The sequence below is a fragment of the Pantherophis guttatus genome, chromosome 4 (assembly GCF_059756535.1).
Source record: "Pantherophis guttatus breed Tessera chromosome 4, ASM5975653v1, whole genome shotgun sequence".
Taxonomy (NCBI): Eukaryota; Metazoa; Chordata; class Lepidosauria; order Squamata; family Colubridae; genus Pantherophis; species Pantherophis guttatus.
Genome location: NC_142066.1, coordinates 121,490,177 through 121,510,761, shown reverse-complemented (window position 1 = coordinate 121,510,761; position 20,585 = coordinate 121,490,177). Strand labels below are relative to the sequence as shown.

Here is a 20,585-nt window from a genome sequence, read left to right as displayed (position 1 = left end):
GATACTGTAGCAGATAACAGAATCTGGTTGACCTTATCAAGTTAAGAAACTAAATAGGGTCAAGCCCTATTTAGTAAGAAATGTAGTAGAAAATCATTTCCAGTGTTGAATCCATTCATGGATACGTACAATAATTCACCAAGCTGAATTCAAGCCCCCCTTTTTGTAATATTAAAAATGACTAGAAGTACTACAGCATAATTAGCACATTAATGGCAGTATTCTTTTTAATAAAATGTTAAGTGAGGTAAAATTGTCATTTATACATTGAAATTTCAGATTAGTTTTCCATTTATTTTAGAATAGTTCCCATAAAAAAAAAAAGCTAAGAGGCAAATAATGAAGAGCCCTATGAATTCCAAAAGAAACCTTTTTCTTAAAAAGCATTTGGTCTTAACATTGTCAATAGTAGCCACAGTTTGACAAACATAACAGTATTAGTTGAAATGGCAGGCAAATTCAGTCTCTAACTACTATGTAATTTTTAAACATGAAAGAAAAAATAGTAACTAATGTAACAACCGTTGATAAATTAATGGGCATCCATCTTTTTTATTTCACTTGAATTTAAGATTCAAGCATAAATAAAAAATACTGAACACAAGAGTAAATCGTAGCATATTAAAAGCCTTTATGAAACAATAGTTAGTTTGAAAACATAGGAATTAATTTAAACTTTTTTGTCACAATATATTTTCATTAATTAATGAGAACTATGAAAAAATAGTATATAATATGAATTTTGGAATTCCCAGGTTTCAAATTTAAAAAGCAAGCATTTATGTCATGATTCCTCTGAGAATAAGCAGCTTTCATTAGAAGAATCATCCTACCCACGAACAAGAAAAAGAAAACTACTTGTTACACAATACTGATAATGTTGTAGAGCTAAAAAGCAGATAGGACAACCACACAGATATGATGATACGTTTCCAATTTGCTAGGAATAAACTGCCACTCCCAAAAAAGCCCACATGCAGGTTGAAAGGAAAGACAAGTATTATTAAATGCTCTAAATCAAGACAAACCTGTACACGATTACAGAAGGAGTTCCCTGTTCTCCAGTCAGATAGCAAGTAATTGAATTAGCAAAGGCTTCCTTGAATTTATATAGTCTTTAGAGTATCTCATGCTTAGCTCCCATTAAGAAAATCATGTGTCAGTTTATAGAGATACATGGCTCAGTGCCTAATTTCTATTGGAAATCAATAGCCAAGTTCATACTATGTCCAAGGGAATATATTCAATGAAGTAGTGTGATTTGTATAGATACAATGAAGTAGTGTGATTATCATAAAGCAGCCTTCCCAAATTTGTGTCCAAGCTCACTGATTCTATATCCGAGTTTCTTAAACTTGACAACTTTTAAGATGTGTAGACTTGAACTCTCAGAATTCCCCAGCTAGCATGGCTGAAAGTTCAAATCCACACAACTTAAATTTGCCAAGGCTGAGAAACACTTTTCTATGCAATTGATTATGGGGACTGGGAATCCTGGGAACTGCAGTCTTAACTATATTTATATAGAACTATAACCATATCTGGAAAGTCTATCATAGAGCAACATATCTACACAAATATATGCATTATTGATAGAATTGGCAATAGAGCTCTATGATTCAATTTCTAGGAAAAAATATTTTTTCTCTAGCAACGTAACTTGCTTCTTAACATCAGTATTGCATTTCCTCCCCTAAATACAGTATTCTGCACTCTTTCAGAATTCTGTTCAAATCATGCAGCAATCGTGTTCTTTTGATAAACGTTTACTAACTAAATAGTTTTAAATAAAAATGAGGTAAAATTGGTGGTGCTTGAAAATCAATGACTCAATTTTTTTCACGCTAAAGGAATACATTATAGGAATTAATTTTCACAAAGATTCCAAATGTTCCTTGGTGAAAATGTTTCTGTTTAATATTCCTGTTTGATATTCCAAGAAGACTGGTTATAGAATATCTTTCTAAATTTGAAAATTAATTTTATTCTTGATCCAACATGGAGAAAGCACTGGCCCGAAGAACCTCCATGCAATTGACTAGGATTAGAGCTCCAGTTATTTCTCGCCATTGTTTGGTCACAGGGTTTTTCATTTTGTCCAAAGCTAAATGCAGATCTTGCAACATATCTCTGTAACTGTCTCCATGGTGAGCACTCCAGGTATAGAGAAAATCATAAGCTGGTTTCCACATCATCTGAAATTTAACAAAATCATGTTTAGATGCAAAACAGTTCAGTAATAAGTGGACAAAACTGTATACAAACACTTGCAGTTAGATACTGAATTGTGTCTGCCCTCTGACTTTCATAAATACATGTGGACTTCTGTGCAGAATATCATAAAACACAATCAACTACCTTACTTTTACGCTAAATTCCAGTTAGTTATATAACCAAGCTTTTTACAACTATACGGATCATGGATATTAAAGCATCTTAGTTCCAAATATGGTCACCGATCAATGTATGTTAAAATTTTCCTACACAATTCAATTAGAGAAGTTTTCCAAAATGAGTTGTACTGTTCAGGATATGTCTTCAGCTCCCCAGAGAGGGATACATAGCAACAATTTCATCTTGATACCTAATTTTTTATCTCCTGAGCCATTTAATGTGCTATTCACTTGGTCATACTTGAAGAGCGCTTTTAAATTAACAGTATATCTCAAATTTTGTCATTTCTCAGAAATAATTATTTTATTTTGTTTAAAACTTATATGAGTCTTTAAAATTATTTGAAAATTACCCTGAGAAAACAGTTCTTTGTAGTATATAGATTTTTTTATATACCTGTTACCTGTAATTAAAATCTCTTCCTTAAAAAAGTGTGAATATCATCTGCTAGACTAGTATCAATATAACATTAAATAGGATATTATTCTTGTTTATGCAAACTTACATATTATGAGAAGCAAAAAAGAACCACCAAAGAAAACTGTGACTATTTTTTTGAACAAGAGTAACCCAAAATCCATGAGTGAATGGAACAAAAGATACTAGATTTTTATCTGTCATCCACTCATCTGGCTTTCAGAAATCTTTAGTTTAGCCACCTATTTTCTTCCCATCTATTAACATATAGTAAAGTGGGCCCCAACCTTTTGGGCACCAGTGACCAGTAAGGTGGAGAGATTTTTCCACAGATGGGAGGGCCTGTTTTTGTATGCTGCCTGCATTCCACAGATGGGGCTTCACTTGTTTGCATGGCATGATTTCTGGCATGTCATGGACAGGTCCATGAATCAGGGGTGGGGGAACCCCTGATCCAGTTTCAGGAGTACAAAACGTATAAGGAAAGACAAATGTGGAAAAGGGGAGAAACAGGCAATGCAAAACTGTATTTTCTTTATTCCCAAACACATGAACCCATTCCCAACTGAGGATACATAGTTATAGGAGTATTTCAACATCTATAAGCATTTGAGAAAGGAAACTAACTATGGATTTTTGTTTTTACAAAAATAGCACAGCAAATAGAAAATGCAGTCCAATTGTAGTGGTTTAATTAGTTTAATAATCCTACTGGAAAATTCTAAAATATAGGCAAGAACATACTTAAATATATACACACAATAAGCTAAATACTATGTGAGAGAATATCCTTAGACATAGCCAGGCCTTCAAATACCATGGCCCCACCCTAAAAAGGGCTTTGAGCATCAAAGTGGTATTTTAATTTGGACCTAGAAATATAGGGATAACCAGTACAAATAATACAACAAACCCAAAGTGGGAGCTAGAAGAGACAGCACATTACATAGAGAATCCCATCAGCATCCCTAATTCTACTGACTAAAGCCAGCAAATGTATTCTGAATTCATTGCAATTTCAAAACAAAAAAGCCAAATCAAAACACAACGTGGTGGGATGCAATGTGTGCACCCTATTGTACATTATGCATCATGCACAATTCCTGCCACTTGTTACAGCACAGGTAACCTATAGTATCTTGTATTTTTGCTGATCCTTTATATTTTTATGATTTCATGGTCTTTCAATGCATTTCGCTTTATACTGCCTTTTAAAATTGTTATTACTTTAGATAAACTTCATTAAAAATATAACAGATACAAAATAAAAATTCTTCATACATAATATTATACTAAGGACAGCTCTAGCTTTAGACAGAATAATGGTTTATTGGTAGCTACAATGACCAATGGTATGAAATGATTATCAGTGGAAAGTGGGTAGAATGTACACATAACAACTTCATGCATTCTTAAAATTAAACCATAATGCTTTTTACATATTGATTCAAATAACAGAATTATGCAGATATTATACCTGCAGAAACTGACAGTTTAAGATTCAGTTCAGTATAAATACATATTTAATATGAAAGTCCAGCTTTAATCTGGATCCAAGCAAACCAGGAACTGAATTTTTTATTTATTTATGCATTATTACAATTTAAAGTGTATCTGTCACTGATGCTTTAATTTCCATCACAGAGCAAAAGATTGGATTCAATATTTACATGCCACCTCAACTCTATGATTTAAACAAAAAGATTTACCATAGTAAAAGTTTGAATGCTAAGAATTATCTTAAATTTATACTAAAGCTGAAGAATTTCAAGAGTTTCTACAGATATAGAAAACTGTAAAGAGAAGAAATAATACACTATATTCTAAGAATTAAATGAGGAGAGAGATTTTCCCCGGAGGAAAAAGAAGAAAAATAACTGGGTTCTCAAAATTAAAAATAGTTCTATTGTTGAAATTTAACCAATGTTACTTAAATCATCCATTTTGTCAGCCACCTAGAACTTGTATAGGTTAGGTCAATCCCTTCAATCAGGGTAATGAACAACAGCATTCTAAATCATGTTATCTAAAAAGCATTAAAACTCTTTTGTCTGTTTGTAACCTTCAATTAGGCCAGGCAGTACATCATAGTGCAACATTTCTTGAATCAAGGTACCTCAAATTCATTAAGTTAAAGAATGTGTACAAAAGCCAGGACATATTAGTCCTGTGTAACTGAAATTTCAAGGATCTTCCTCAACACTTTTAATCATAAAATTGTGGCCAGTGCAGTTTCACCACAATTAACTACAGTCACATGGTCATGATTTCTGGTACTCCATGCCAGCTTCCCACAAATAGGGTCAATGGAGAAGCCAGCAGGAAATCTGAAGTCACTCTGGTTCCCACTACTTTTTTGCCCACTTATAGTCTTTGTATTTCTTTGTTTTTCTTTGTTTGATATTTCCCTTTAGAAAGGGAAATATCTTTGAAAGGATGACCAAACAGGTCATGGATTGCCTAGTAATTTCTGAAGTAATAATTCAGGAGTATTCAATAGCTGTTTAAGATTAAAGAAAAGCAGTCTGAGAGAAAGGTTATGCTCACTGTATACACAATGTACTCTCTTACCTCTATCAAAAGTGCTGGACAGTTTTTATCTCTTTTCAACTCTTGTTTTTATTTAAACACAGATACTATTAATAATGAGACTAAAAATTTACTGTATTGTAGATACTGTAATAAAGGGATCAAAGAAACCTGTGAATTTACCATGGAATGTTGACTCCTTCTCTCAAGTTTCTCTTACAGCAGTGTTTCCCAAACTTGACCCTTTGAAGATGTATGGACTTCAACTCCCAGAATTCCTCAACCAGGCATACTGGCTGGGGAATTCTGGGAGTTGAAGTCCATGCATCTTAAAATAGCCAAGTTTGGGAAACACTGTCTTACAGTGACAATGTTCAGTTTAAACATGGATTGTACCTTTTGTAGCAAATGAATACAAGAGAAATATTGTGAGACTTACCTCTGGAGCAACTTCTCCATTTTTGCCATGATGGGGAGTTTCATAAGCATCAATTTGTTGTTTTGTAAGTCGTGCTAATTTTTCTGCCAACTCTCTCCAGTTCTTCCCAAGTTTTACTGCCGCAGTAAAAATAACTGTATCCTGGGTAATACGGGCTACTAATCCTTGACAGTCTAGCTTTAAAAGTGCCTGGAAGCACAAATGTGATGGTTATGTTTTAAACAATTTTTAATAACAAATAATTATAGTACAATTATAATGTAACTGCTTGGAAGCATAACTTCCAAGTTATGTGGAACTGCAGTGAGAGGGCGGTGAGGATTAACATCTATCGTTCCCAAGTGTCATGGGAGGACGCCTGGGAATGGAGGTTCCTGTCTCCAGGGATGGACCATCTTGATATATCCCATTCACCATGGACGATCCCATGCCTCTATGTTTAAGGATGGTTTTACGAGCATATGCAAGAATGGATTTGGTTGTTCTGAGGGATGCCCCCCCGTCCTGGAAGTGGCCTGTTGGCCTGGCGAAGATCTACCTTAATGACGGGTCCTGGGATCCCAAGAGGTGGCATGAGGATTTTAAGGGTTTTAATAAGGGGGTGTTACATTGTTTTCTAGCTAGATTTTTAAGGGGACTAGGGAGGGGGGTGGGTTCTGATATCCAGCGGGTGGCTGGGGGGGCCCTGCCGGGCCGATGGCAATCCAGGTTATGTGGGGGCGGTGGTCTTGGTGAGGTGTGGGGACGTCCGGGTGCCCCAGAGGTGAGGGTGGGATCTTTGATTCCAGTTGCGATTGGGAATGGTTGCAGGTGGATGAATGGAGGGCCATATCGGATTTCGGGAGCCCGCCCCCACTATCTTCGAGCGGTGGCATGTTCCGACCCTCCTGGTTCTATCCGACCCCCTGGGGGTTTGAGAGATAGGATTACTGGGCTCAGGCTGTTTTACTTTAATGCCAGGTCTGTGGTCAACAAAGCTCCTCTCATTCGTGATTTGATTGAGGAGAAAAACGCAGACCTGGCTTGCATTACGGAAACCTGGTTGGGGTCAGAGGGAGTGTCCCTCTGACTGAACTTTGCCCACCAGGCTTCCGGGTGCTGCACCAGCCAAGGGCCCAGGGTAGGGGAGGGGGTGGCGGTTGTTATTAGGGAGACTCTTAGTCCGTGGGAGGTCACTGCTCCTAAGATAGACGGGTATGAGACCCTCCTCATGAAGTGGGGCCCGCATGGACAGTTGGGCTTGTTGACTGCGTACCTGTCTCCCAGCTGCGTATCAACAGCCCTGCCTGGGCTATTCAACATCCTATCGGGGCTGGTGGTAGAGTTTCCCGACTCATTGTTCTGGGGGACTTCAATCTGCCATCCCTGGGCGGGGCGTCTGGGATGGCTCAGGAGTTCATGGCCTTCATGGCAGCTATGGACCTGACTCAGATTATTCCGGGCCCGACACATGAGAGGAGCCACACGCCCAATCTTGTTTTTGTCTCGGAGTAGTGGTGGTGGAATTCGGTGAGGGATTGCCTTCCATTTATCCCGTCATGGACCGATCACTATCTCCTCCGGCTGGGTTTCCAGTATGCCACCCCTCCTCGCTGGGAGGTGGAGCTGACCATCTGGTTCCGCTCCAGGCACCTGATGGACTCGGAGAGGCCTAGAGAGCCATTGGAGAGCCAGTCATTCCGAATCTGACCGGTCCCAGCTAAGGTCAGCCACACGGGCCTACCTGGTGGAGTTGGTGACGGCAAAGTGTCGCTACTTAGCCGATGTCATTGCGTCCACAGAGAATCGCCCAGCTGCCCTGTTCATGGTGTTCCACTCTCTCTTGAATCAGAGGGTGAGGGAAGACCCTCTGCGAGGGCGAGCCGAGGAGTTTAGCCAGCACCTGTTGGACAAGATCGCTCAGATTCGGGATGGCTTGGACTCTGACTGGACAGAATCAGACGGTGAGGAGGCAGCGGGTCCTGTGCTTTGGGAAGAGTTAGATCCTGTTACCCCAGAGGAGGTGGACAGGATCTTGGGGAAGCCATTTTTGTGCTGGACCCATGCCCCTCCTGGCTGGTTTACTCAGCTCGGGAGGTGACACGCGGTTGGATCCAGGCAGTGATAACGGCTTCCTTGGGGGAGGGAAGCTTTCCGGCCGCCTTGACACACGGTGGTGAGGCCCCTCCTCAAGAAGCCGGCCTTGGATCCAGCTGTTTTGAGTCATTTTTGTCCTGTCTCCAACCTCCGCTTTCTAGCAAAGGTTGTCGAGAGTGTGGTGACACGTCAGCTCCCGCTGGCCCTGGATGAAGCGGATTATCTCGACCTGTACCAATTGGGTTTCAGCACGGAGACGGCATTTGTCATGCTGGTGGATGATCTCTGGAGGGCTCGGGACAGAGGTTATTCCTCTGTTCTGGTCCTATTAGATCTTTCGGCGGCCTTCGATACCATCAACCATGGTATCTTGCTGCGGTGCCTCGAGGGGCTGGGAGTGGGAGGCACCGTTTTATGGTGGTTCTCCTCCTACTCTCGGGTCGAACCCAAGCGGTGTTGGCAGGGGGCAGAGATCGACCTTGAGGCCCCTCAGTTGTGGGGTGCCCCAAGAGTCGGTTCTCTCGCCCCTTCTGTTTAACATCTATATGAAAATGCTGGGGGAGATCATCCGTGGTTTCGGGGTGAGGTACCACCAGTGCGCTGATGATACTCAACCCTTTATATCCACCCCAAACCAACCCAGTGATGCCCTCGACGTGATGGCCCGATGCCTGGAAGCGGTACGGGTCTGGATGGAAAGGAACAGGCTTCGGCTCAACCCTGCCAAGACCGAGTGGCTGTGGGTACCGGCATCTCGGTCCAAAGGAGAGGTTCCATCATTGGCTATAGTGGGTATAGTGTTTTACCCCCTGTAGACAGGGCACACAACTTGGGTGTCCTCCTGGACTCACGGTTCAGTTTAGAAGACCATATAATGACTGTGACCAAGGGGGCATACGCCCAGATCCGTCTGGTGCGCCAGTTGCGCCCCTACTTGGACCGAGATGCCCTACACACAGTTACTATGCGCTAGTCACCTCCCGTATTGACTACTGTAACGCTCTCTACATGGGGCTGCCCTTGAGGAGGCTTCAGCTGGTACAAAATGCAGCCGCGCGGGTTGTGATGGGAGAATCCCGATACTCCATGTAACACATCTCCTGCGTGACTTGCATTGGTTGCCAGTTGCCCTCTGGGTAAGATTCAAGGTGCTGGTGATGACCTATAAAGCCCTACATGGCTTAGGCCCAGGATATTTGGTGGACCACCTGCAGCCAGCAACAACTTCCCATCGCCCAGTTCGCGCCAATAGCGAGGGCCTGCTCAGGGTACCGTCGGCTAGACAATGTCAGCTGGCGGCCCCCAGGGGTAGAGACTTCTCTGTGGGCGCGCCCACTCTCTGGAATCACCTCCCCTTGGGGCTCTGGCTGGCCCCTGACCTTCGCACTTTCCGCCGCAAATTAAAAACTTGATTATTCAAGTCTCCCAGCCTGGACTGATGGGGTTTTATATGGGTTTTTAACTTTTATCTGGTTTAATTAGGTATTTTAACTTTGTACTGTGGTTATTGTGGATTTTATTGTTGTGAGCCGCCCTGAGTCCATTGGAGATAGGGCGGCATATAAGTTAAATAAAATAAAATAAATAAATAAACAACTGAGGAAGAATTGTATCTTTTTACTGTATAAAATAGTCATTTCCCCCATATTATTTATTAATTTTGGGTTTGTTTCTCTCTCTCTCCACTTTCTGGACATATTGGAAAGACCCAACCAAGTGATTTCCAACATTACTTACTCCATTAACACAGAAAATAGCAGTTAGTTACATAGATTTAACTCATGCCTTATGATTCATTAAAATACATTTTTGTGTTAGATTTATATTATCCACACATGTGCAGAGAGAACTGTGTACTCTATGTACCGTTTCCCCCAAAGAAGTTCTAAGTAATAAAGTGAGGTTATGTGGCTTGAGGCTGACTTCAATCTGAATCTTCCCTCTCCCAGTCCAACACCTTGACCAAATTGACTTTGCTACTTTGCTTGGTTCCTATTGACCTCAGGATTGGGTAAACAGATTGGGAAGGTATTTTCGTAGTTTACTGTACTGTTTGCATCTAAATTCCCAGGTCTGTCCTCCAAACAGAGTTGGATATCATGGTTTATACTCCATGTCACATTTTGTTTGGCAGACGCCATGGATCATGGCTTGTATGCCATGACTGTGTTCTATTTATCCATTCCTATGGGTTAAGAGAAAAAGTAGGAGCAATTGAACCTTGCCAACTATGATATGAAAACATCCCCCGTGATGTTTATTACAAATGTACTCATATTTTAAAATACTGCCATTTTTAAAACAAATATGATTTGGCTTTATTGTTCATCTATCTAATTTAAAAGGATGACATATTCTTAAAGAAAGTTATGAAAGAAGAGATAGAATGTTTTTTCTGTAAGCGATTGCTTATAACTCTAGAGAATTAATGAGAATTCCTTAGGTATCCCTTGACAATGAGAAAAGCCATGCTTGTTACTTTTAAGCTATATGGCTTTTGTAACTTTGCTAACAAGCACTGTGACACAGAAACAAGAAAAAGGTTTTTTTTTATCTCTATTGTAAAACTTGGCATTCTTCATTTCTTCTTCCTGCCTTCCTGATTTTTTCCTTCTGTCTCTCTTATAGTTATAAAATATTTATTAGGGATATTACAAAACCCCAATTTTTCTAAAGATACATATAATTCTAATATCTGTATTAATGATATTAAAATCTGACAATGGCACAAGACATGCAGAGATTTTTCCTGATTATAATTAAAATGGATTTAAATAAAGGAGAAAACAGAAAAGTACACAACCTTTTTGAAAGAAAATATCCGGTGAGTCTTTGTTATTATGATGGTGAGGATGAAGATGATTATAGTATTGGAAAATACTTTAATCCATATTTTTTTTCCACAGAATTCAAAGCAAAACTATTCTATAACATGTGTTACATTCAGATGAGACATTAGAAATAGACAAAATCCTCCATTTATGTTCCAAGGCTTTTTAAACTATCAGGTTCCATAAAATTCAACAAACGCGGAAAATCTATGGGGCAAAACGAAGTTGTAGTTCAAAACATCTGTGCAACTCCAGATTGCAGATGTTCCAACTACTTCTGCACGTCATCTTAATTTTGTGATTAAAGGTGCAAAATCAAATCATATTTGACTTTAGGTCAGTTCTCAAAATATGTTCCAGGAAGATTTTTTTATACAACTGATACTTTTTATTCATCTAACTTGAAAGCCAGTTTGGTGTGGTGGTTTAAGGCACCAGCCTAGAAACTAGGAGACCACGAATCCTAGTCCTGGCACTTCACACATGAAGCCAGTTGGTACCTCTGGGCCAGTCACTTACTCTCAGCCCTAGGAAGTAGGTAGCAATGGCAACCACTTCTGAAAATGTTGCCAAGAAATCTGCCAGGAGTAAGGATTCCTGAATTCAAAGGATGTAAAGGTAGTCCACAACTTACAAGAGTTTGTTTAGTGACTGTTCAAAGTTACAACGGCACTGAAAAAAGTGATTTATGACCACTTTTTACAGTTGCAATCATTCCAGCAACCCCCATGGTCACGTGATCAAATTTCAGATGGTTGTCATATTGTTCATTATTTATGACCGTTGCTATGTGCCAAGATCATGTGATCATCTTTTGCGACCGACCTTCTGACAAGCAAAGTCAATGGGGAAGCCAGATTCACTTAACAATCAGGTTACTAACTTATGAACTGCAGTGATTCACTTAACAACTGAGGCAAGAAATGCTGTCAAATGAGGCAAGATTCTCTTAACGTCTCACTTAACAGTGCAAATTGGGCTCAACTGCAATCATTAAGTCAAGGACTACCTGTATATAAATTAAAGATATTTCAGAAGAAAAATCTAGAAGAATTATTTTTACTGCTTTCTTTTACAGAGCAATCAAGGTATTAGGATTATATGAACAACCTTGATTAGATTCAAATTTGTAATTTCGAAAGTCATTTTTTGCTTTGACTGGACTGTCTACGTTGTGCTCTATCGGGATGGGGAGGTGGGGGAAAAAACCCACTCGGTCCATACCTACTAACTGCACGAGATGGAGAATCTCTCTTCCAGCTCGCCGGTTTGGGCACTGGGAGCTTGAGAAGTAAATTGTGCACCCTGAATTCTGTCTGCTGCTGCTTCAAGCCTGGAGCCTGGCTGCAGCCGACCATCAGCCAATTTTCTTCCAGTGCTCGTGCAAGGAACCCTGGAAGAGCTTAGCGGCAATATATTGCATGCTTTTCACTCCAAGCAGCCCTGGAAAATGCATGGCTGGGGCAGAGCAGTTCTCTTTAACAAGCTCCAAACCATTGCTGCTGCTCCAACCCTGGGTTCCCCGCACGAGTATTGAAAGAAAGAGAGTCCAATTGTGAGGGTGGGCTCTTCCAAGGCCGGTTGTAGAGGGAAACAGTGAGTGGTCTTTCCTTCCTGAGGAAAAAGCCTGAGCCCACCAGGCGCTCCTCGCCAGTCTCCCAGAGACCAGGCATGAAGGGACGATCATAGCATTGTACCCAGCTCCACGTTGCCCGGAAAGTCCAGCAGACAAGGCTTCTGGGCAACGTGGGGCCGGGGGCGGGACTTCCTTCCTTCTCTGTTTTGGGGAGATTTTCAAACAAAGGGTTGGGAACTTCAAGCGAGGCGTGTGCTGCAGCCTTGCCACACCAGTCAGCAACTTTGGGCTGGGCAGCAGTGGTTTTCCCGGCTGGCTGCAACTGTGACCGCTCAGCTTTCCCCCAACCCACATCGTCCAAAGTGTGCAGGCCGGCAAGGGAAGGCCAGGAACAGCTGGCAGAGGGGTGATGCGGGCCACATAGCCTCATGCTTCCTGATCAGCCCCCGCAGGCGAGCCCCAGAAGCTGGAGGCAGGCGAGGCCCAGCAGCTGCAGAGAATCCGGGCAGAGGGCGAGTTGTGGGATGGGGGGGAGCCGAGTGACGACGGCTCAGCATTGGCTCAGCTTCCCCTCTGCCACCAGCCATGGGAGGAAGGTAAGATTGCTGGACAAAGAAAGAAGTGCTCATGGGGGAAGAAGCCAGTGACGGGAACTGGCACCTTACCTTCATGGGCAGCCGCGATGAGCAAAGTGGGCAAGGTGCAGAGATAAGCTGGGCCACGTAGCCATTATGTTAGCCGTGGCGAAGGTAGGGAAGCAGCCAAGGCGCAGAGATCAGCTGGGCAGCGTGGTCTGGGCAAGAGAGCGCGCGAAGGAGGCAGAGTGTAGCTGGGTGTGACTCTAGCCATCAGCCAAGGTGGGCAAGACGAGATAGGGCGGGGCAGGCACGGCCAGCCAGTGGTGGAATTTGCTGGTTCGCCGAACTACTCAGAATCATAACCAGTTTCCCTGAACCAATCCAAATCGGCAGCAGCCCACCTGATACTAGTATAGGGGTGTCAAACTCAAGGCCTGCGGGCCAGATTCAGCTTGCATGGTGCTTAGATGTGGCCCATGGGGCTGCCCTGGAAACAGCGAAGGACTGGCCCACGGTGTCTCTGCCAGCGAAAAAGGAGGTGGAGAGAGCTGAGCATGGCCCTCCCAGGTTCTGTTTTCAGCTGCCAGTGAAAATGAAGATCAGGGGGGGAACATGTGGCCCACACGGGCTCCATATTTGGCCACGATGACCTCCTTCGGCCTTTGCCAGCGAAAAGGGAGCCTCTATGGCTCTGATTTCACTGGCAGAAGGCTGCAGGAGGCTGTCGCAGCCAAAAACGAAACCTTGATGAGTGACATTGAGCTGGCCATGCTCCCCCAGCCATACTCCCTACCCCCCGAGGTCCAACACAACTCTAATGCGGCCCTCAATTAAATAGAGTTTGACACCCTGGGACTAGTAGGTTAAGAATTTCAAAAAAATGTCTTACACTGCAAAGGTAAATTCAATGGTTGTATATGTAAACCATTTTGTAAACCAGTTGATAGGAGCAGAACAAAAGAACTGATTATGAACTAAAGGAATAGAGAAAAGGATAACAAGAAGTTTCTTTCATTTTCTGGCTCTATCCTATAAGTGATGGAAGAGAATCCTTAGTTAGCTCATTCATAGCTCCAAAGATGTACGAAATAGGAAATAACTGTGCTTGAATATAGATAACAATTCTATTCACCCACTCAAAAAGAAAAGTGTTAAATTTGCTCTGGCACCCCTACTCTTCAAGCAAATGCAAAAATAGAAAAAAGAAGACATGGTCCAACACATTAGGTTAAGGAGATGCCTTATGTACTGAAATGTAACGGAATAGTTAATATTGGAATTTGACAGGTGAAATCCCCATCCAGTATCAAAAAGAAAAGAGAGAAAAGTTCAAAGAAAGAAGAAACCAAAACTAAACTACAGTGTAAAAAAGGGGGGAATTTTAGTGAATATACTTTTGATAGCCATTTGATACATTTAATGTTCTGGTGGGGTAACAGGTGCAATGAGATGGGTAATTGATATAAGATTTGTGTGGCCATCACCTTAAGAAACGCAACTCTGGATAGTTGATAACAGATACCTAAAACCAAACATTATGGACACTATAAAAGCAAAAAATAAAGGCAAAAAGCAAATTTCCTTGAACTTGCCAACACTACCATCTTTCAGTTCAAACTTCACCCTACTTCACTGTTTGGGAAAACAAACAGCTCTTTACAGCCTGCTAAAAAGGACTACTGTATTACAGAAAAAGCACAGTAGATGGGAACAGTTCAGTGAGGGGACCTTAAATATGCCTACCCTAACTGATCTTGGTAATGAGCAAATAGCCTGAGGTAATGGAACCTACAGATAACCTGGTCCCATGCCCTGCAGGGTTTTCGCCAGCTGCTTAAATTGCACCAGGAAAAAAACTGGGAGTCAGTGCAGCTCACGACATAGAGCTGGGCAGATCTATGGAAACATGCCACCTCATTCTGGACCACCTGTAACTTCTGGGTGATCTTTAAGGCTGTTGCAGAGTGTTTTGTAATAGTCCAACTAGGCAGTGACCATGAGTCCAAAATATATTGAAGTGCGAACTCAGTACCTGCCTATAGCTATTTATAGTACCTATTTCTTTTCCTGGGATTGTACAACACAGCTGTTTTAAGCCACTGCAAGAAGGTGCTACATTCACCATATGATGAATGGTGATAATGGGCAACAAACCATTATCATCACCTGTTTAGCAGTAAGTCCAATTTGATTTAATGCTGGATGTGAATGTGTGCATTGGAGGAAAGAGGAAAGGGGGGTTAAAAAGACAAGAGTTTCAAAATACTAGTATGTTCACATTCAGCTTTGTTTAAACTACTTCATTATAATCCAAACAAACCTATAAACCTAGATGGTAAAAATGAAGTACCAAGCCAGAAGACTCTTTTATGTTGCATCCAAGACAATCTTTCAATTTTAAAACCATCATTACTATCAACTTACAGGCTCTGAGGTACAATAGGAAGGCCAATATCATAAGAAGTCTCGTTAAAGACTTACATCTTATTTGCTTCTTCTCATCTGACAGCCCATCCCAGTAGTACTTACCACAGAGAGTTCATATAGGAATCGTCTTGTGCTTTTCTGAGTATGGCAAATTTCTTTCAGTTTCTTCATAATATACGCTACTTTTTCAGACTCTTTTTCAACTTGTAATGCAGTTAAATCATACCGGGACAAATCTGAAAATTGAAGAGCATCAGCCAAAGCTTTCCAATCATTTAGGTTCTCTGATACTGTGGATAAGATTGTTGAATAGATGTAAGTCAATTTTTTAAAAGGCAATGCAATCTGTTCAAGGAGGCTACTGGTCATGATTTCACTATCCTCAACATCAATAGTTTGGTTTTCAGTTATCACTTTGATATTTTTGCAGTGTACAAGGCCAATTTTTCTTCTGAGAACTCCTACATACCATTCTTTAATTTTTGTTTGTCCAATGGCTTTGACCTTATCTTCTCCAAGTATTCCTATTGTATCGCCTTTAAAATATTCTAGTAAATAATCAATTTTACTTTGGCGTAACACTGTTTTGAGTGCTGTACCATAGCGGGTAATATTTAAAACTTTGTCTTGAAAGGTAGGATATTTTATGGTGGGCAATAATAATAATGGCGCAGATTTTATTTCCTTGCGTTTTTCAATTCGGTTTGGCTTGTTAGTTACGCCCATTAATAACTTAGGAGGTGGTTCAGGTGTTGTAATGTAAAACTGGCATGCCAGGTTATTTTCTGGGGCTTTGATTTGAACACGGAAGACAAAAATATGTATTTTCCTACTGCAGATTATAGAAAATGGAAAATGTCGGTGAATTACTCCACCACCTCCTTTCAATTTTTCTTCTTTAATTTCTTTCCTTTGTTCTTCTTTCTTCACTTCAAAATCTGGGTCACAGGAGACAACAGAAATGCTGAGGTCTTGTGGTTTCTCCAGTACAAATGTGTGCTTCCCCCATAGCTGGAAAATAACTGGGGGCAAACTCTTTCCTCCCCTTTTAATGTCACATACTGTTAGTTTCTCAGGAACATAGTTGTGATCAAACAAAGCAAACACAACAGTGAAAGAGGGATGGATATGTTTTGGTCCATAAATCCCAACTGAAAGTTTTCTGTGTATATATTCCCAAACACTTACATGAGAATTAACTGTGTTTGTTTGAGCTACGACAACGATATACATCAAGTGACTAAGGTCTGTTAGTTTCACTTGTACAGTATCTTTATAAATGTAACAATTGTGTATTTTTTCAAATGGCCCTTCCTTATTGCAACTACACAGACAAACAATTTCAGTCATTACCTGACTAAAAGGATCCTTTTTTATTTCAGCTGCAATTTTCATCTCTAGTAAAATAGCTTCAGTAGTATTAAGGTTGCTCAAGGTAAGTTCAATCAAAGGGGTCAAGGTGGTTGAAAATTCATCATTTAGTGATGGTGGAGAATCAAGGATTGCCTGCAGGCCAACTTCTTGGAATTCTCCAAGTGCCACATGACTTTCAGGGAAATGAACAGCAATATCTGAGTCAGGAAGCTGCACTGAACCACCTTCATAATTCACTTTGCAGACTATATGGGTTTCTATAGATTGGGTCTGTGCCCATCCAGGACCCTGATTTATCACATTCAAATCCAGGCAAGATCGGGCCAGTTGTCGTTGATTCAACCAAGCTGTCTTATAGGCCTCACGTTGATTCTGAAATGCTTCACTTTCTGGAGGTAGGATATAATTAGGTGGTTCTGTATTAGAAAATTCACACCTTACATCTATAATATCCAAAAGATCTGAAACACTCCTAGACTTTGCAGATCTTTTAGAAGATTTGCGACAAAAGAGATATTCGATATTTAATTCATCTCCTGATGAAGCAGCAGAATCCCTACCATTTGAATCTTTAAAAAATAAATCTGGATCTTCTTTCAAGATAGATACCCGTCTATTGTTTTTTTCTTTGTTGCATGATTCAGCTATGTCATCTAAAAATGGATTAGATGCTGACAGTTCCTTCCAAAATGGATTTGTCTTAAATCCACCAGGGGCATCTTGCTTAAATTCTCCAGTCCAGTGTGATTTAAGATGCAATTCATTTTCCTTATTGTCTGTTTTTTGGGATGAGAGAGAAAAAGAAAAACGTAAATTCTCAATTTATTTAAATATAACTAGAATAAAGTGAAAGAAAACAAGTATACATTTATCCACCTAAGTTATTTTTAATTAAGAATTTCTGTGTCCATCTGGAAAATTATGATTTTCTTAAGGTTCTATTTAAATTTTAAATACAAAAACACTAAATGTAGTGTGGCCATTGTTCAGTAGTTATTTTGAAAGAATTTACTACTCCCAGACTGTCTGTGAAATAACAATTGAGCAAGTATAGAATGTAGTTCTATGTTTTCCTAGGAGTAAAATTCCCTAAATTTGGACTAAATTAGAATAAATGGTTAATATTTTTAGGATAAAATTGATATCTTCTTCAAATTAGAGTAGGCTTCAAGCTTCTTCAATGATCAATGAGACAGTCTATGAATACTGATGGGTGTTATCTATCCTAATGCGTTGTTAGGAAATGATTATTACTAACTTGTTGGGTTGGCAATATATAAACCATAAATATAGCTTTAAGACTGCTGTGTTGCTGTATTGCATCATACTGTGTCCTGATTGGTTAGCTCTGTAGCCAATGTCCTTAAGAGGGAGCTAGAAACCTGGTTTGTCTCTCTTTTTTATTTATTTTTATTTGATTTATATGCCGCCCTTCTCCGAAGACTCAGGGCGGCTTACAGTGCGTTAAGCAATAGCCTTCATACTTTTGTATATTTATACAAAGTCAGCTTATTGCCCCCACAAACTGGGTCCTCAGTTTACCTACCTTAGAAAGGATGGAAGGCTGAGTCAACCTTGAGCCTGGTGAGATTCGATCTTACTTTAATTGCAGACAGCTGGTGTTAAATTACAGTGCTCTGTCTGTTGAGCTATCCAGGCTCTCTTGATTGCTCTTTGGTGCTCATTGCTGATTTTTACTGCTCATTACTGCTATTTTCTGTGTTTTTGCTACTGTTTGCAACTGTTAATGTGTATGACTATGACGACTGGTAAGAAGGCTTTGTTATTGGATTATCCCTGGACTATTGTTTTACTATCTACTGCTTTATACTTGTATGACCTGGACTGTTTATTGGACTGTGCCTTACTATTTCCTGAAAGTAAACACACTCAGTGTATCTGTGTGTATCTGTGTGTTGGCTGTGTGTTTATTCGTAACTACTCTCAAACGCTTTCATGTGCACACCCTTGCTACTCAAGGGTTGCTCTGCGAATTCCTTAACATGCGTAACAGTTTATTTGATCAGGTTCCACTAAGCAAAGCTCTAGGTTAGTATTAAAATGCACTGTTGTAGCCCTTGGGATATATATTACTCATGGTGAGATAGTACTAATAATACCAGCACATAATTTCACTGTTGTTGTTTTTTTTATAGTCATGCATCTAACTTAAATTGCTATGTCCTGTAAGATACATGACAGGGCCTAACTTGAATTTAGTTTTTGTCTTGGGATTTCTAGAGAAGGTTTACAGATATCATCTATTCTCAATTTGCTATTCTTCTCTTGCAGGGAGGGGGGTGTCCTATTAAGACATATAATCTTATGAATTCGTGATTTTTTTCAGAAAGCAGAGTTTGTGATCATGTTACTTGCTTTGTTGACTTTGGAATGGAGAAGCAAAATAACTCACTGAAACTGTCATTGCTTAATATTTTATTCTATATAATGGAATGTTGACTTCTACCCCTCTCATGAATTTCTGCAGAAGAACCTGACACAGAAATAATGGAAGTGTTAGCAGAGCAAGATTTGCCATAGGTTGATTAGGCATGCAATATTCCTCACAACTACCCATATTAACTGACTTCATAGAAAGATTCCAAATTTTGAAATTATAAAACCAAAGTGAGGAGTGGGTGAACTTGCCACTTTTACCACCCCATTTGTAATATTATATCTTTATCTTGATTATCTCCATAGGAGCTGCCTGAATTTATCTGTATTTAAAAGTTCAGAAGACTAGCTCTGGTAAGTAACTTGAATAAGAGACCACAGGTAGTCCTCAACTTAGTAAGCACTCAAAGTTATAACAGACTTGCCTCTCAAAGCTACTTATTACCCTGTTGTTCCAAAAGTGCTTTCCCAAAAGGCAACTGGACTTCCTTGGTTTTTTTCTTTGAAAACATTTTGCTTCTCATCCAAAAAGATTTCTCAGTTCTAACTTAGACCAGACCAGACCTCAGACCAGATGAAAGAAAGAGAAAGAAAGGAAGGAAGGAAGGAAGGAAGGAATGAAGGAAGGATGGATGAATGAATGAATCCACTTGCCCTTTTGGAAAAAGCATCTTTGGGACAACCATTGACAATTTCCATAGACACCTATGACCTTGTTCTGACGTTTTGACATCTACTCACATTCCCATGGTCACATGACCACATTTTGGATGCTTGGTTCACCTTTATGGCTGATTGCAGCATTCTACTGTCACATGAACATAATTTATGACTTTTTTTGTTAGTTTTTGGCAAAAAACTGTCCATAGGAATACATTGATTTCCTTAATGGCCATGATATTCATTTAATGACTATGGTGTTTGCTTAACTACTGCTGCAAAAAATTATGTCTGGTCACATGAGTGCCTTAATTGTTGGACTCTATTATAATCATAAATTGAGGATTACCTATACTACTGGTAGTAATATGAGTAAGAGACTACTAGGGAGTATAAAGGCTTACAGGAACACTGGGAAATAAAAAAATTCCAGAAGGTAGTAGCAATCCCCTTGTCTACTTCTGCCAAGAAATCTACATAGATGTATCCATGAAATCACCAGAAAGCGAGATGAAGGCATAGGAGGCTTTTTTTAAAATACTAAATAATAATCATTTTATTTTTATAATTTTAACACTAAAAGCCCCCAACTATTACAATTGTACTTCATAGTGGAATTATTCATTCTGATCATCCTTCTCTGTACATTTATTCTCTAAATATTCTTGACAAATTTTATATGTTTGTATTTTAAAAGAAAAAACATGAATTATATTTGCCTCTCTTCATTATAGTCAAAGGCCTGATGCTGAAGGGGCAGCCATTTTTGTATTCTTCCAAAATTCTCACCCATACTGAAAACATCTAGCTAAACATCAACTTTACCACCATTACTACTTATATAGAATATCTCCAGAAAATCAAACCATTGTCCCTGGGAATGTGAT

At 40.0% G+C, this 20,585-nt stretch overlaps 1 protein-coding gene across 2 annotated transcripts in view; it reads right to left on the bottom strand.

Moving 5' to 3' along the window:
• Positions 1–209: 209 nt before the first annotated feature.
• MACC1 (MET transcriptional regulator MACC1) overlaps positions 210–20,585 on the bottom strand; it is a 37,069-nt gene continuing 16,693 nt past the window's right edge. For both annotated transcript variants that reach the window (XM_034402608.3, XM_060685689.2), the window contains exons 3-5: positions 15,370–17,417; positions 5,780–5,968; positions 210–2,195 (exon numbers count right to left, since the gene is read on the bottom strand). In XM_034402608.3, the coding sequence (XP_034258499.1) occupies positions 1,983–2,195; positions 5,780–5,968; positions 15,370–17,417 (2,450 nt within the window). In that variant the 3' untranslated portion in view covers positions 210–1,982. The remainder of the gene's footprint in view (positions 2,196–5,779; positions 5,969–15,369; positions 17,418–20,585) is intronic.